The following is a 15,950-nucleotide window of genomic DNA, read 5'->3' as shown; positions in this document are numbered from 1 at the left end:
AAGTGTCTGTGTATCTTCGACACATGAAAGAGTTGGATTCAGGGAAAATATTTTAGTCTACAAGGCCATTTTAAAACTATCAACATTTTTGTTAAAAGAGTATTTGTAGATTAATAATCAACATAAATTTTTTTCTCCCGCGTCGTTTTTATCACGTCGCTCATCTCTTGAATGGAATTGAGTGACATGACGAACGACCAATCGTCTATCTCAAAATTAAAGGCGTTTCAGTTGTCGGCAACAACAATTGGCTAGAATGAAACCACGTCACACTGACAACTTCCGGTGGCGCGGTTTTCGGACTGGGAAAAAAAATTACAGTCAGAAGTTTCAACTGTAAAAATATCAACTCGCTTTAACGTTGTCTGATAGCTTGACTAACGTTGTCAACATCGTTTTGCAAATATTTTAACAATTGTATTCAAGAAAACGTGTTGGTAACTGTAGTTTATCTTTTCTATACGTCTTGGAAGGCAAACTACCTGAAAAGCCACAAATTGGATTAAGGAAATCCGACCGTGATAGTTAGCCAGCTCGTTAGCATCTCTGAGGGGTCTCTTGTCACATTGGCTGTTTGTACCCGATATCAGGTTTAAGTAACTTTTCCCCATATAATCGCTTTTTGTTAACTAACCGTATTGCATGTTTCGCCGTTTTTTGGAAAGGTCGGGTACAGTAGTGACAGTGAGTAAGCCCAGCTAGCTAGCTAAACTACCGTAGTTATCATGGAGAACCATTGGAATAATCTTCAATCCAGTGGACGAGAAAAACAGCGAAAGAAGGGGTTCACCGCCGGACAAGGGGGAGCGTCTGGATGCGAGGATGGAGAACGTAAACCGAAGTTTGTAAGTAGGCCCCTTTTCTAAAACTCAATCACTGAAAGTGTCACTGACTCGACACAGTTTACCTCAAGTGACACAACTCGCCCTGGATTGTAAATGAGCTCTCAGGGATAGCTAAGGTGACGTTTGACAGTGCATTTTGCCCACCCTCCACTATGCGATGATTCAGGCTAAGTAGTTAAATACTTGTTCCCGTAAACCTGCCAATTGACATTCCAGTACAATGCCATGTACTGATTGTTTTGAGAGTCAATCTGTCTTGTCTGCATTCACATTGTGCTAAATCCCACTTTTATTTCCACTGATGATGGTAACGTTGACATGAATCATTTTACATGGATTTGCTCTGTGCCAAATGCGGCAAAGCCCACTCTCTCTCTTCAAAAAGAAAGGGACGTGTCTCTCCTTTTCTAATGGTCGTCTGTAATATATCATACATTCAACATAGCTACAGATTGTATACCTGAGATTTGTGGTATACATTACTGGACGTTACAGTTTACCTATACAAAACGTTGTTTGTATTTCAGCAAACTAAGACAGGCATGCAACACTAGAGGACAAACATAACTACACGTAAAGAATGTAAAAAATGTTAAGTGTCGATGCATAGCGAGTCAGAGGTTCGTTTAAAAAACTCTAGTCCGTGGAGGAGTTGAGGTACTAGACTAAGGGTGTGGTATCTGACTAATGTTAAAATAACAATGTAGGATATAAGTCAGTACAGGACGTAGAAGTATTGTTGATATCCCAGATAGAGGCCTTACAGTCCAGCATTACATTATGGTGGTTGTATTTGCTTTGCCTCAGACAAGCTGGGCTGTATGAACAGGTAAAATTAGCCAGGGGATAAGTAGCTAGGTGTAATTCCACTGCCTCTCTACTCTACTGACTGATCATGTCTGCTCTGCTCTGGTCTGTCTTTCTCCACACCACGAGGACAAACAAGGTTTGACCTCTCCTTGGGCTGACTGGTCTAAAGTAGTGTTCTGTATAGGGAATAGGGGGCCATTTGAGACTCTGTATTGTAGGTCTGTTCCTGCCACACCAGGCATCAGTCTACTCTTTCAGATGTTCCACTTCTAGAATTCGAGTCTAATGATGATTCTACTTCAATGGTTCTGACTTCCACACTCTCCTTTTTCATTGCTTCAGCTTTATGTTTTTATTTCAGTAACAACGTTTCAGTTTATTCTGCAGCCAGGTTTTAAAAATGTAAAAAATAAATAAAATACACTTTCATTTATTTGCATTGTCACCTGTGCCAGTATTGAAGCGAAGCATTGATGCTTGTCTGAGGAACTTCTTTTGTGTTAGATAAATGGTTCTTTCCTCTTTAGGCGGCAGATCACGGCCGACAAATGTTAATGACATTTTATGAGTGACATAAAACTAATGGAGAAACTCCTCTCTGTCTCTCTCTCTTCTCTGACTTTTTAATTCTAATTCAATGCAAATACGGAGGCTTGAGCAACCGACTGCAGAAGTTGGTAATAAGGCCTTTGTTCCAAACGGCACCATATTCCCTATATAGTGCACTACTTTAGACCAGAGCCCTACAGAACCCTATTCCCTACATAGTGCACTACTTTAGACCAGAGCCCTACAGAACCCTATTCCCTACATAGTGCACTACTTTAGACCAGAGCCCTATAGAACCCTATTCCCTACATAGTGCACTACTTTGGACTAGAGCCTTATGGAAATAGAGGTCCATTTGGATGTATATTCTGAGCTCCCTGCGTCAAGCCAGAGGTTATATTACCTTTTCAAATGGAATTGCTGACTGTCTATTACACTGCTGCCCTAGATGAACGTTTTATCCATTATGAGTGTCTTCTCCTGAGGTCCCTAGGTCCTCTTCCAATCTGTTAAGTACCGTGGTAATGTGACACTCACACAAACACACTCGTTTAGCTCAATCTGGGCCGTAAAATGTATTATTTTTTTTTTTCAAGGTTTCAGAGGTTTGGAGGGAGGGATTGACACAGGGAGTGTGTAACAGGAAATCAGCTCAACAGATGGAGGGAATAAAACATACAATAATAATACCCAGGGAATGTCAACTGTGGTGTTGCCGTGGTTATGTCATGCTAGAGGAATCTGGAGTGTGGACTTTCTATTTCCTGGTTCTCTGTCTTTCCATCAGAATGTTCCAGAGACAGTATAGTGAGTCAGAACATATTTGCACTGTAGCAGTGAACTGTGGGTACTGCATTCTAATTGTAGTTCTGCACCACCGACTTGTTTATTCTCAGCAATGCTTTGACCTCGTTACCTCCTGCCGTAGACTAGTGTCTGGTTGTTTAAACAGCACCTTGACCTCGTTACCTCCTGCCGTAGACTAGTGTCTGGTTGTTTAAACAGCACCTTGACCTCGTTACCTCCTGCCGTAGACTAGTGTCTGGTTGTTTAAACAGCACTTTGACCTCGTTACCTCCTGCCGTAGACTAGTGTCTGGTTGTTTAAACAGCACTTTGACCTCGTTACCTCCTGCCGTAGACTAGTGTCTGGTTGTTTAAAACAGCACCTTGACCTCGTTACCTCCTGCCGTAGACTAGTGTCTGGTTGTTTAAACAGCACCTTTGACCTCGTTACCTCCTGCCGTAGACTACGTGTCTGGTTGTTTAAACAGCACCTTGACCTCGTTACCTCCTGCCGTAGACTAGTGTCTGGTTGTTTAAACAGCACCTTGACCTCGTTACCTCCTGCCGTAGACTAGTGTCTGGTCCAGAGGGTGAACATCAAGCTGCCTCACACTACAGGACGTAGGCTCCTGCCCTGTGGGCCGTTCTGGCTCAGACAAGAATACTTACTTCCTAGCTACTGCCGTCCCTCCTTATGTGGTTCTGTTGTCTGTGTGTGTGGTTCTGTCTGTCTGTGTCTGTCTCTGTGTGTGGTTCTGTTGTCTGTGTGTGTGGTTCTGTCTGTCTGTGTGTGTGGTTCTGTCTGTATGTGTGGTTCTGTCTGTGTGTGTGGTTCTGTCTGTCTATGTGTGTGGTTCTGTCTGTCTGTGTGTGTGGTTTTGTCGTCTCTGTGTGTGTGGTTCTGTTGTCTGTGTGTGTGGTTCTGTTTGTGTGTGTGGTTCTGTCTGTCTGTGTCTGTCTGTGTGTGTGGTTCTGTTGTCTGTGTGTGTGGTTCTGTTGTCTGTGTGTGTGGTTCTGTTGTCGTGTGTGTGGTTCTGTCTGTCTGTGTCTGGTTCTGTCTGTCTGTGTCTGTCTCTGTGTGTGGTTCTGTCTGTGTGTGTGTGTGGTTCTGTCTGTGTGTGTGTGGTTCTGTCTGTGTGTGTGTGGTTCTGTCTGTCTGTGTGTGTGTGGTTCTGTTGTCTGTGTGTGTGGTTCTGTCTGTCTGTGTCTGTCTGTGTGTGTGGTTCTGTTGTCTGTGTGTGTGGTTCTCTGTGTCCCACTAGGTGTTTTGCAGTCCCCCCTGTAGTGTAGCTGCTGGCTGTGACTGACTGACCGTGGTAATGTCATTAGTTGTTGGTAACAGTGTGGGGTCTGAGTCTCTCTCTCTCTCTCTCTCTCCTCTCTCTGTCTGTTGGTAACAGTGTGGGGTCTGAGTCGCTCTCTCTCTCTCTCTCTCTGTCTGTTGGTAACAGTGTGGGGTCTGAGTCTCTCTCTCTCTCTCTCTCTCGCGCTCTCTCTCTCTCTCTGTCTGTTGGTAACAGTGTGGAGTCTGAGTCTCTCTCTCTCTCTCTCTCTCTCTCTCTCTCTCTCTGTCTGTTGGTAACAGTGTGGGGTCTGAGTCTCTCTCTCTCTCTCTCTCTCTCTCTGTCTGTTGGTAACAGTGTGGGGTCTGAGTCTCTCTCTCTCTCTGTCTGTTGGTAACAGTGTGGGGTCTGAGTCTCTCTCTCTCTCTGTCTGTTGGTAACAGTGTGGGGTCTGAGTCTCTCTCTCTCTCTGTCTGTTGGTAACAGTGTGGGGTCTGAGTCTCTCTCTCTCTCTCTGTCTGTTGGTAACAGTGTGGGGTCTGAGTCTCTCTCTCTCTCTCTCTGTCTGTTGGTAACAGTGTGGGGTCTGAGTCTCTCTCTCTCTCTGTCTGTTGGTAACAGTGTGGGGTCTGAGTCTCTCTCTCTCTCTCTGTCTGTTGGTAACAGTGTGGGGTCTGAGTCTCTCTCTCTCTCTGTCTGTTGGTAACAGTGTGGGGTCTGAGTCTCTCTCTCTCTGTCTGTTGGTAACAGTGTGGGGTCTGAGTCTCTCTCTCTCTCTGTCTGTTGGTAACAGTGTGGGGTCTGAGTCTCTCTCTCCTCTCTGTCTGTTGGTAACAGTGTGGGGTCTGAGTCTCTCTCTCTCTGTCTGTTGGTAACAGTGTGGGGTCTGAGTCTCTCTCTCTCTCTCTGTCTGTTGGTAACAGTGTGGGGTCTGAGTCTCTCTCTCTCTCTCTCTCTCTCTCTGTCTGTTGGTAACAGTGTGGGGTCTGAGTCTCTCTCTCTCTCTGTCTGTTGGTAACAGTGTGGGGTCTGAGTCTCTCTCTCTCTCTGTCTGTTGGTAACAGTGTGGGGTCTGAGTCTCTCTCTCTCTCTGTCTGTTGGTAACAGTGTGGGGTCTGAGTCTCTCTCTCTCTCTGTCTGTTGGTAACAGTGTGGGGTCTGAGTCTCTCTCTCTCTCTGTCTGTTGGTAACAGTGTGGGGTCTGAGTCTCTCTCTCTCTCTCTCTGTCTGTTGGTAACAGTGTGGGGTCTGAGTCTCTCTCTGTCTGTTGGTAACAGTGTGGGGTCTGAGTCTCTCTCTCTCTCTCTCTCTCTCTCTCTCTGTCTGTTGGTAACAGTGTGGGGTCTGAGTCTCTCTGTCTGTTGGTAACAGTGTGGGGTCTGAGTCTCTCTCTCTCTCTCTCTCTCTCTGTCTGTTGGTAACAGTGTGGGGTCTGAGTCTCTCTCTCTCTCTCTCTCTCTCTCTCTCTCTCTCTCTCTGTTGGTAACAGTGTGGGGTCTGAGTCTCTCTCTCTCTGTCTGTTGGTAACAGTGTGGGGTCTGAGTCTCTCTCTCTCTGTCTGTTGGTAACAGTGTGGGGTCTCAGTCTCTCTCTCTCTCTCTCTGTCTGTCGGTAACAGTGTGGGGTCTGAGTCTCTCTCTCTCTCTCTCTCTCTGTCTGTTGGTAACAGTGTGGGGTCTGAGTCTCTCTCTCTCTCTCTCTCTCTCTCTCTGTCTGTTGGTAACAGTGTGGGGTCTGAGTCTCTCTCTCTCTCTGTCTGTCGGTAACAGTGTGGGGTCTGAGTCTCTCTCTCTCTGTCTGTCGGTAACAGTGTGGGGTCTGAGTCTCTCTCTCTCTCTCTGTACTATCAACTGGTTGTATTATATCATGGAACACAATCTGTGGCAGTGGCTTGTAGAGGCCTGTGGCTGTGCAATGGCAGTGGCTTGTTTAAATTAGGTAAGAGAATATCACGTTACCATTGGTGTATTCAAATGACAGTTAGGCTGATGTCACCCTATCCCCATAATAATCCCGCCTCTTGAATCAAAGTGTTTGACACGGGGACGACGACGACGACCAGGAACTTCCTGATTTAACTTTATCGATGTGGAATCAACAGTCCTTTTTTTCAAACTTTGGTCGTCGTACTTTGATCTGTTTTTATCCAATTTCATGAACGACGTGATTTTGACTGTTCGTAACTTTCTCTAAATTCCTGTGTAATTTCCCAGAGGCTGAGATCGATACACAGCCTCTCTGTGGGATGTGAGAGAACGGCTTGGTCAATTAACCACTAGTTCACCATGAAATCAGAACAAGATTTAATCAAGTTGAATGAGGGATAGTAAACAGCTATGATTTAACAGAGGATAGGTCCTAGATGGAGCCCTGTTCCCTATATAGGGCACTACTTTTATACCGCCCTGTTCCCTCTATAGGGCACTACTTTTATACCGCCCTGTTCCCTATATAGGGCACTACTTTCATACCGCCCTGTTCCCTCTATAGGGCACTACTTTTATACCGCCCTGTTCCCTCTATAGGGCACTACTTTCATACCGCCCTGTTCCCTATATAGGGCACTACTTTTATACCGCCCTGTTCCCTCTATAGGGCACTACTTTTATACCGCCCTGTTCCCTCTATAGGGCACTACTTTTATACCGCCCTGTTCCCTATATAGGGCACTACTTTCATACCGCCCTGTTCCCTATATAGGGCACTACTTTTATACCGCCCTGTTCCCTCTATAGGGCACTACTTTTATACCGCCCTGTTCCCTCTATAGGGCACTACTTTCATACCGCCCTGTTCCCTATATAGGGCACTACTTTTATACCGCCCTGTTCCCTCTATAGGGCACTACTTTTATACCGCCCTGTTCCCTATATAGGGCACTACTTTTATACCGCCCTGTTCCCTATATAGGGCACTACTTTTATACCGCCCTGTTCCCTCTATAGGGCACTACGTTTATACCGCCCTGTTCCCTATATAGGGCACTACTTTTATACCGCCCTGTTCCCTATATAGGGCACTACTTTTATACCGCCCTGTTCCCTATATAGGGCACTACTTTTATACTGCCCTGTTCCCTATATAGGGCACTACTTTCATACCGCCCTGTTCCCTCTATAGGGCACTACTTTTATACCGCCCTGTTCCCTATATAGGGCACTACTTTCATACCGCCCTGTTCCCTCTATAGGGTACTACTTTTGTAGCGCCCTGTTCCCTCTATAGGGCACTACTTTTATACCGCCCTGTTCCCTATATAGGGCACTACTTTTAGACCGCCCTGTTCCCTATATAGGGCACTACTTTTATACCGCCCTGTTCCCTATATAGGGCACTACTTTTATACCGCCCTGTTCCCTATATAGGGCACTACTTTTATACCGCCCTGTTCCCTCTATAGGGCACTACTTTTGATCAGAGAACTATTGGTGTGTTAAAAACAGATCTTCACGTCTTACCCCATGTGATGAAATGGGGAACAAATCAATGACAAAAATCGATGTGCTGCAGGACCGTACACATGGAAACTTCCACCAAGAACACACAGTGGACTAGTAGTCTGCAGGACAGGAGAGAAATATGCAATAAAACTCAATGTTATCAAAAACAGAACAGTTTATTAAAAAACAGAAACACAATTAAATGAAATTCTTCACAATTCAATTAAAACCAGTTAAAAATATGTACATATTTAATTATTTACAGGAGCTCTCTGCTACTGGGGCGCCATGGTAACTACAGATAAGACTGAGAATGTGTGATTTAACATTACAGTCAGGTGATGAACACTAACAACCACACTGATACGAGTGAAACTTAACAAGAGTAAAGAAAACAGTCTTCAAAGCTGCCATCAATGAGTCACCATCGTCACATTGCTTCGTCCTGTGCATCTCAGGCTGTAACGCCTCGGGCATACACTCATTTTGCGTCCCAAATGGCCCCCTTTTCCCTTTTTTATATTTTTTATAGCGCACTACTTTCAACCGCAACCCTACACACCCTGGTCAAAAGTAGTGCACTATGTAAGGAGTAGGGTGCCATTTGGAACACCGACTCCATCAATTTGAGGAGTCAACTGACGCTTGAGAGGAATGGGAGGGATGCAGGGGAGAGGCGGCGTTGGAGGGATGCAGGGGAGAGGCGGCGTCGGAGGGATGCAGGGGAGAGGCGGCGTCGGAGGGATGCAGGGGAGAGGCGGCGTCGGAGGGATGCAGGGGAGAGGCGGCGTCGGAGGGATGCAGGGGAGAGGCGGCGTCGGAGGGATGCAGGGGAGAGGCGGCGTCGGAGGGATGCAGGGGAGAGGCGGCGTCGGGATGCAGGGGAGAGGCGGCGGAGGGATGCAGGGGAGTGGCGGCGGAGGCGGCGGAGGGCTCCTAGTGAGGGCGACTGGCTACTCTGAACTGTGTGGTGAGCTTCCTGGCGCCCAGAGCTGCTGAGGCGTCAACTGGGTGATAGACACACTGTGGAGAAGTCCAGTAGATATCAGGCTGGTTCCCAGAGCAGCCCTCTCTACACGCTCGTCACCACACTCTTCATTAATCATCTTCCTCGTCATGATGTATTGCCGCTGGTTTGTTTTTGAAGTTGCATTATCATCTCGTTGTCTTTTTCAATATCAGTTTTCTACATTTTTCAAATGGCCACCCGGTTGTAAATGTAAGTCTTCTACGTTATCACAGCATCTGGTTCAGCTGTGTCGAGGGGAGCTGCCTGCCAGCTAAGACCTCTCTGTTACGGCTACATCCTGATTCTACCGATGTCAGGTCATTTCAGTTGACTTGGATGATCCTTGGCAATTACATACCCCTGGACTACTGGCAATTACATACCCCTGGACTACTGGCAATTACATACCCCTGGACTACTGGCAATTACATACCCCTGGACTACTGGCAATTACATACCCTTGGGCTACTGGCAATTACATACCCCTGGACTACTGGCAATTACATACCCCTGGACTACTGGCAATTACATACCCCTGGACTACTGGCAATTACATACCCCTGGACTACTGGCAATTACATACCCCTGGACTACTGGCAATTACATACCCCTGGACTACTGGCAATTACATACCCCTGGGCTACTGGCAATTACATACCCTTGGACTACTGGCAATTACATACCCCTGGGCTACTGGCAATTACATACCCCTGGACTACTGGCAATTACATACCCCTGGGCTACTGGCAATTACATACCCCTGGGCTACTGGCAATTACATACCCCTGGGCTACTGGCAATTACATACCCCTGGGCTACTGGCAATTACATACCCCTGGGCTACTGGCAATTACATACCCCTGGACTACTGGCAATTACATACCCCTGGACTACTGGCAATTACATACCCTTGGGCTACTGGCAATTACATACCCTTGGGCTACTGGCAATTACATACCCCTGGGCTACTGGCAATTACATACCCCTGGACTACTGGCAATTACATACCCCTGGACTACTGGCAATTACATACCCCTGGACTACTGGCAATTACATACCCCTGGACTACTGGCAATTACATACCCCTGGGCTACTGGCAATTACATACCCCTGGGCTACTGGCAATTACATACCCCTGGGCTACTGGCAATTACATACCCCTGGGCTACTGGCAATTACATACCCCTGGGCTACTGGCAATTACATACCCCTGGGCTACTGGCAATTACATACCCCTGGGCTACTGTCTGATCGGATGGAAATATTTACAGAGGAGATAATGAGAAGTACTTTATGTTGGGGAACCATATTTGGGTTTATGGCCCAAGGTGAAGTGCCGTGATTTGACCACTAGGTGGTACTATAACACCACAGAATAACAAGGAAACCAGTTTCTCTATTAGAAGTAGTGACATCAAAAGCTGCAGCTTTCAGAGAACTTCATACTGTATTTATTCTGGGGCTCCTTTTCAATATACAACTTTCCTCCCCCCCCCCCCCCCCAAAATAAAAACATGTTTTACAAAAATTATCACAAAGAAGAAGACAGAATGTGTTTTTTAAATGTTTATGTCTAATGGTGTTCTTGGATCTGTCGGTAAGAGTTCCATTTCTGAAAGGAGAATTAGTAGAGAAAATATCACCTCAGCCCGTCCGCCCGTCCCCCGTCCGTCCCCGTCCCCCCGTTACAAGTAATGACTGTTACTGATGTGTCTTGAGCTGTGAAAAATGCCCTGCAGTCTTTAATTACAGTAATGGCTGTTTGCCATAATTCTGTTTTTCACACAAATAAATGCTGAAGGGTTGTGCCACTATTAACTGCTGAGGGGTAAAAACACTATAATTAAATAGAAACCCGGTACAGTGCATATTTCAGAGAGACATTTCGCTGCACCTGCGATAACCTCTGCAAATCTGTGTACGTGACCAATAAACTTTTGATTTGACACACACACACACACACACACACACACACACACACACACACACACAGTCCCTTCATGCACACCTTTCCTTGATTAATAAAGCCATCGTAATAAAACCAAACTCAAGCTGCCGTTGAATGTGTCAGAAATCCCCATAATGCTGTTCACCAGATTAGGATGAAATGCGGAGAGCAGGTGTTCATATTTGTCACTGACATCCTGCTGCACCCTTCAGAAGGCGTTGTTCTACCCAGGACAATCTCCACTCCCATCTGGCTTGGCCCCTCTCTCTCTCTGTGTGTGTGTGTGTGTGTGTGTGTGTGTGTGTGTGTGTGTGTGTGTGTGTGTGTGTGTGTGTGTGTGTGTGTGTGTGTGTGTGTGTGTGTGTGTGTGTGTGTGTGTGTGTGTGTGTGTGTGTGTGTGTGTGTGTGTGTGTGTGTGTGTGTGTGTGTGTGTGTGTGTGTGTGTCTATCCAGTGGAGAAAACAACACGGTGGGGTCAACCGTAACAACAAGCATTACCGCTAATTACTACCAGCTGATTGAGTCTTCAGTCCTCAGATATGCTGAATAGCAGCTCTCAGGTGTGTGTGTGTGTGTGTGTGTGCAGGAGAGAGACAGAAAGGAACATCTGAGCATTCAAGCAGAATAAATGGAGGTCACTTAGTGGCAGGGCTGGTAACATCTATAGAGACTATAGGGGGGTCAGTTAGTGGCAGGGCTGGTAACATCTATAGAGACTATAGGGGGGTCAGTTAGTGGAGGGCTGGTAACATCTATAGAGACTATAGGGGGTCAGTTAGTGGCAGGGCTGGTAACATCTATAGAGACTATAGGGGGGTCAGTTAGTGGAGGGCTGGTAACATCTATAGAGACTATAGGGGGGTCAGTTAGTGGCAGGTCTGGTAACATCTATAGAGACTATAGGGGGTCAGTTAGTGGAGGGCTGGTAACATCTATAGAGACTATAGGGGGGTCAGTTAGTGGCAGGGCTGGTAACATCTATAGAGACTATAGGGGGGTCAGTTAGTGGCAGGGCTGGTAACATCTATAGAGACTATAGGGGGTCAGTTAGTGGCAGGGCTGGTAACATCTATAGAGACTATAGGGGGGTCAGTTAGTGGAGGGCTGGTAACATCTATAGAGACTATAGGGGGGTCAGTTAGTGGCAGGTCTGGTAACATCTATAGAGACTATAGGGGGTCAGTTAGTGGAGGGCTGGTAACATCTATAGAGACTATAGGGGGGTCAGTTAGTGGCAGGGCTGGTAACATCTATAGAGACTATAGGGGGGTCAGTTAGTGGAGGGCTGGTAACATCTATAGAGACTATAGGGGGGTCAGTTAGTGGCAGGGCTGGTAACATCTATAGAGACTATAGGGGGGTCAGTTAGTGGCAGGGCTGGTAACATCTATAGAGACTATAGGGGGTCAGTTAGTGGCAGGGCTGGTAACATCTATAGAGACTATAGGGGGTCAGTTAGTGGCAGGGCTGGTAACATCTATAGAGACTATAGGGGGTCAGTTAGTGGCAGGGCTGGTAACATCTATAGAGACTATAGGGGGGTCAGTTAGTGGCAGGGCTGGTAACATCTATAGAGACTATAGGGGGGTCAGTTAGTGGCAGGGCTGGTAACATCTATAGAGACTATAGGGGGTCAGTTAGTGGCAGGGCTGGTAACATCTATAGAGACTATAGGGGGGTCAGTTAGTGGCAGGGCTGGTAACATCTATAGAGACTATAGGGGGGTCAGTTAGTGGCAGGGCTGGTAACATCTATAGAGACTATAGGGGGGTCAGTTAGTGGCAGGGCTGGTAACATCTATAGAGACTATAGGGGGGTCAGTTAGTGGCAGGGCTGGTAACATCTATAGGGGGGTCAGTTAGTGGCAGGGCTGGTAACATCTATAGAGACTATAGGGGGGTCAGTTAGTGGCAGGGCTGGTAAAATCTATAGAGACTATAGGGGGGTCAGTTAGTGGAGGGCTGGTAACATCTATAGAGACTATAGGGGGGTCAGTTAGTGGCAGGGCTGGTAACATCTATAGAGACTATAGGGGGGTCAGTTAGTGGCAGGGCTGGTAACATCTATAGAGACTATAGGGGGTCAGTTAGTGGCAGGGCTGGTAACATCTATAGAGACTATAGGGGGTCAGTTAGTGGCAGGGCTGGTAACATCTATAGAGACTATAGGTGGGTCAGTTAGTGGCAGGGCTGGTAACATCTATAGAGACTATAGGGGGGTCAGTTAGTGGCAGGGCTGGTAACATCTATAGAGACTATAGGGGGGTCAGTTAGTGGCAGGGCTGGTAACATCTATAGAGACTATAGGGGGTCAGTTAGTGGCAGGGCTGGTAACATCTATAGAGACTATAGGGGGGTCAGTTAGTGGAGGGCTGGTAACATCTATAGAGACTATAGGGGGTCAGTTAGTGGCAGGGCTGGTAACATCTATAGAGACTATAGGGGGTCAGTTAGTGGCAGGGCTGGTAACATCTATAGAGACTATAGGGGGTCAGTTAGTGGCAGGGCTGGTAACATCTATAGAGACTATAGGGGGGTCAGTTAGTGGCAGGGCTGGTAACATCTATAGAGACTATAGGGGGGTCAGTTAGTGGCAGGGCTGGTAACATCTATAGAGACTATAGGGGGGTCAGTTAGTGGCAGGGCTGGTAACATCTATAGAGACTATAGGGGGGTCAGTTAGTGGCAGGGCTGGTAACATCTATAGAGACTATAGGGGGGTCAGTTAGTGGCAGGGCTGGTAACATCTATAGAGACTATAGGGGGGTCAGTTAGTGGCAGGGCTGGTAACATCTATAGGGGGGTCAGTTAGTGGCAGGGCTGGTAACATCTATAGAGACTATAGGGGGGTCAGTTAGTGGCAGGGCTGGTAAAATCTATAGAGACTATAGGGGGGTCAGTTAGTGGAGGGCTGGTAACATCTATAGAGACTATAGGGGGGTCAGTTAGTGGCAGGGCTGGTAACATCTATAGAGACTATAGGGGGGTCAGTTAGTGGCAGGGCTGGTAACATCTATAGAGACTATAGGGGGTCAGTTAGTGGCAGGGCTGGTAACATCTATAGAGACTATAGGGGGTCAGTTAGTGGCAGGGCTGGTAACATCTATAGAGACTATAGGTGGGTCAGTTAGTGGCAGGGCTGGTAACATCTATAGAGACTATAGGGGGGTCAGTTAGTGGCAGGGCTGGTAACATCTATAGAGACTATAGGGGGGTCAGTTAGTGGCAGGGCTGGTAACATCTATAGAGACTATAGGGGGTCAGTTAGTGGCAGGGCTGGTAACATCTATAGAGACTATAGGGGGGTCAGTTAGTGGAGGGCTGGTAACATCTATAGAGACTATAGGGGGTCAGTTAGTGGCAGGGCTGGTAACATCTATAGAGACTATAGGGGGTCAGTTAGTGGCAGGGCTGGTAACATCTATAGAGACTATAGGGGGTCAGTTAGTGGCAGGGCTGGTAACATCTATAGAGACTATAGGGGGGTCAGTTAGTGGCAGGGCTGGTAACATCTATAGAGAGTAGACATCTGGTCTCTCTTTGGTTCTGCCTGCCCTTCTGTTCCCTTTGAGATTGACTTATAAATTGTATTTTAGTCAAGTCTGTTATACGGCTTGGCTGAATACTCTTTTCTGATTGGTCGAAAGGAATCTCTCTAAAATCAAGTTTGCTCATTTCAATCTGTTACTGTAGATGATTGGATGGAAAGGTGTTTGTTTACCATTGAGAACAAGTTGATGTGTGAAAGACAGACAGGACAGAGAGAGGGGAATGTTGTCAAACTGGAATGGTGAAATTAAAACAGAACAATAGTGGAACAGAGCAGGAGGTCCAGTCCGTGTGATAAAGCAGAATAGGACTAGAATAGTGGAACAGAGCAGGAGATCCAGTCCGTGTGATAAAGCAGAATAGGACTAGAATAGTGGAACAGAGCAGGAGATCCAGTCCGTGTGATAAAGCAGAATAGGACTAGAATAGTGGAACAGAGCAGGAGATCCAGTCCGTGTGATAAAGCAGAATAGGACTAGAATAGTGGAACAGAGCAGGAGATCCAGTCCGTGTGATAAAGCAGAATAGGAGTAGAAGACAACAAGTCGGGTCACTAAGGAGGTGAGGTTGGAAAAGGAACCCAGCCTGCGTCCCAAATGCCCCTCTATTCCCCATAGAGCTCTGATCAAAAGTACTGCCCTTTAAAGGGAATAGGGTCTAAAGTAGTGCACTGTATAGGGAATAGGGTCTAAAGCAGTGCACTGTATAGGGAATAGGGTCTAAAGTAGTGCACTATAAAGGGAATAAGGTCTAAAGTAGTGCACTATATAGGGAATAGGGTCTAAAGTAGTGCACTGTATAGGGAATAGGGTCTAAAGCAGTGCACTGTATAGGGAATAGGGTCTAAAGTAGTGCCCTATAAAGGGAGTAGGGTCTAAAGTAGTGCCCTATAAAGGGAATAGGGTCTAAAGTAGTGCCCTATAAAGGGAGTAGGGTCTAAAGTAGTGCCCTATAAAGGGAATAGGGTCTAAAGTAGTGCCCTATAAAGGGAATAGGTTCTAAAGTAGTGCCCTATAAAGGGAATAGGGTCTAAAGTAGTGCACTACAAAGGGAATAGGGTCTAAAGTAGTGCCCTATAAAGGGAGTAGGGTCTAAAGTAGTGCCCTATAAAGGGAATAGGGTCTAAAGTAGTGCCCTATAAAGGGAGTAGGGTCTAAAGTAGTGCCCTATAAAGAGAGTAGGGTCTAAAGTAGTGCCCTATAAAGGGAGTAGGGTCTAAACTAGTGCCCTATAAAGGGACTAGGGTCTAAAGTAGTGCCCTATAAAGGGACTAGGGTCTAAAGTAGTGCCCTATAAAGGGACTAGGGTCTAAAGTAGTGCCCTATAAAGGGACTAGGGTCTAAAGTAGTGCCCTATAAAGGGAGTAGGGTCTAAAGTAGTGCCCTATAAAGGGAGTAGGGTCTAAAGTAGTGCCCTATAAAGGGAATAGGGTCTAAAGTAGTGCCTTATAAAGGGAGTAGGGTCTAAAGTAGTGCCCTATAAAGGGAGTAGGGTCTAAAGTAGTGCCCTATAAAGGGAGTAGGGTCTAAAGTAGTGCCCTATAAAGGGAGTAGGGTCTAAAGTAGTGCCCTATAAAGGGAGTAGGGTCTAAAGTAGTGCCCTATAAAGGGAGTAGGGTCTAAAGTAGTGCCCTATAAAGGGAGTAGGGTCTAAAGTAGTGCCCTATAAAGGGAGTAGGGTCTAAAGTAGTGCCCTATAAAGGGAGTAGGGTCTAAAGTAGTGCCCTATAAAGG

The 15,950-nt window shown here is 46.5% G+C and overlaps 1 protein-coding gene across 1 annotated transcript in view; it reads left to right on the top strand.

Annotated features, from left to right (window-relative positions):
• The first annotated feature begins 295 nt into the window (after window positions 1-295).
• The window catches only part of LOC106574944 (protein diaphanous homolog 3), a 676,792-nt gene continuing 661,137 nt past the window's right edge, over window positions 296-15,950 (top strand). The window contains exon 1 of the mRNA XM_082963180.1: window positions 296-845. Within this exon, the coding sequence (XP_082819306.1) occupies window positions 726-845 (120 nt within the window). The 5' untranslated portion in view covers window positions 296-725. The remainder of the gene's footprint in view (window positions 846-15,950) is intronic.

This window comes from Salmo salar, chromosome 16, assembly GCF_965601325.2.
Source record: "Salmo salar chromosome 16, fSalSal1, whole genome shotgun sequence".
Taxonomy (NCBI): Eukaryota; Metazoa; Chordata; class Actinopteri; order Salmoniformes; family Salmonidae; genus Salmo; species Salmo salar.
The sequence above is the reverse complement of the archived record's forward strand: the minus strand, read 5'-3'. Positions and strand labels throughout refer to the sequence as shown.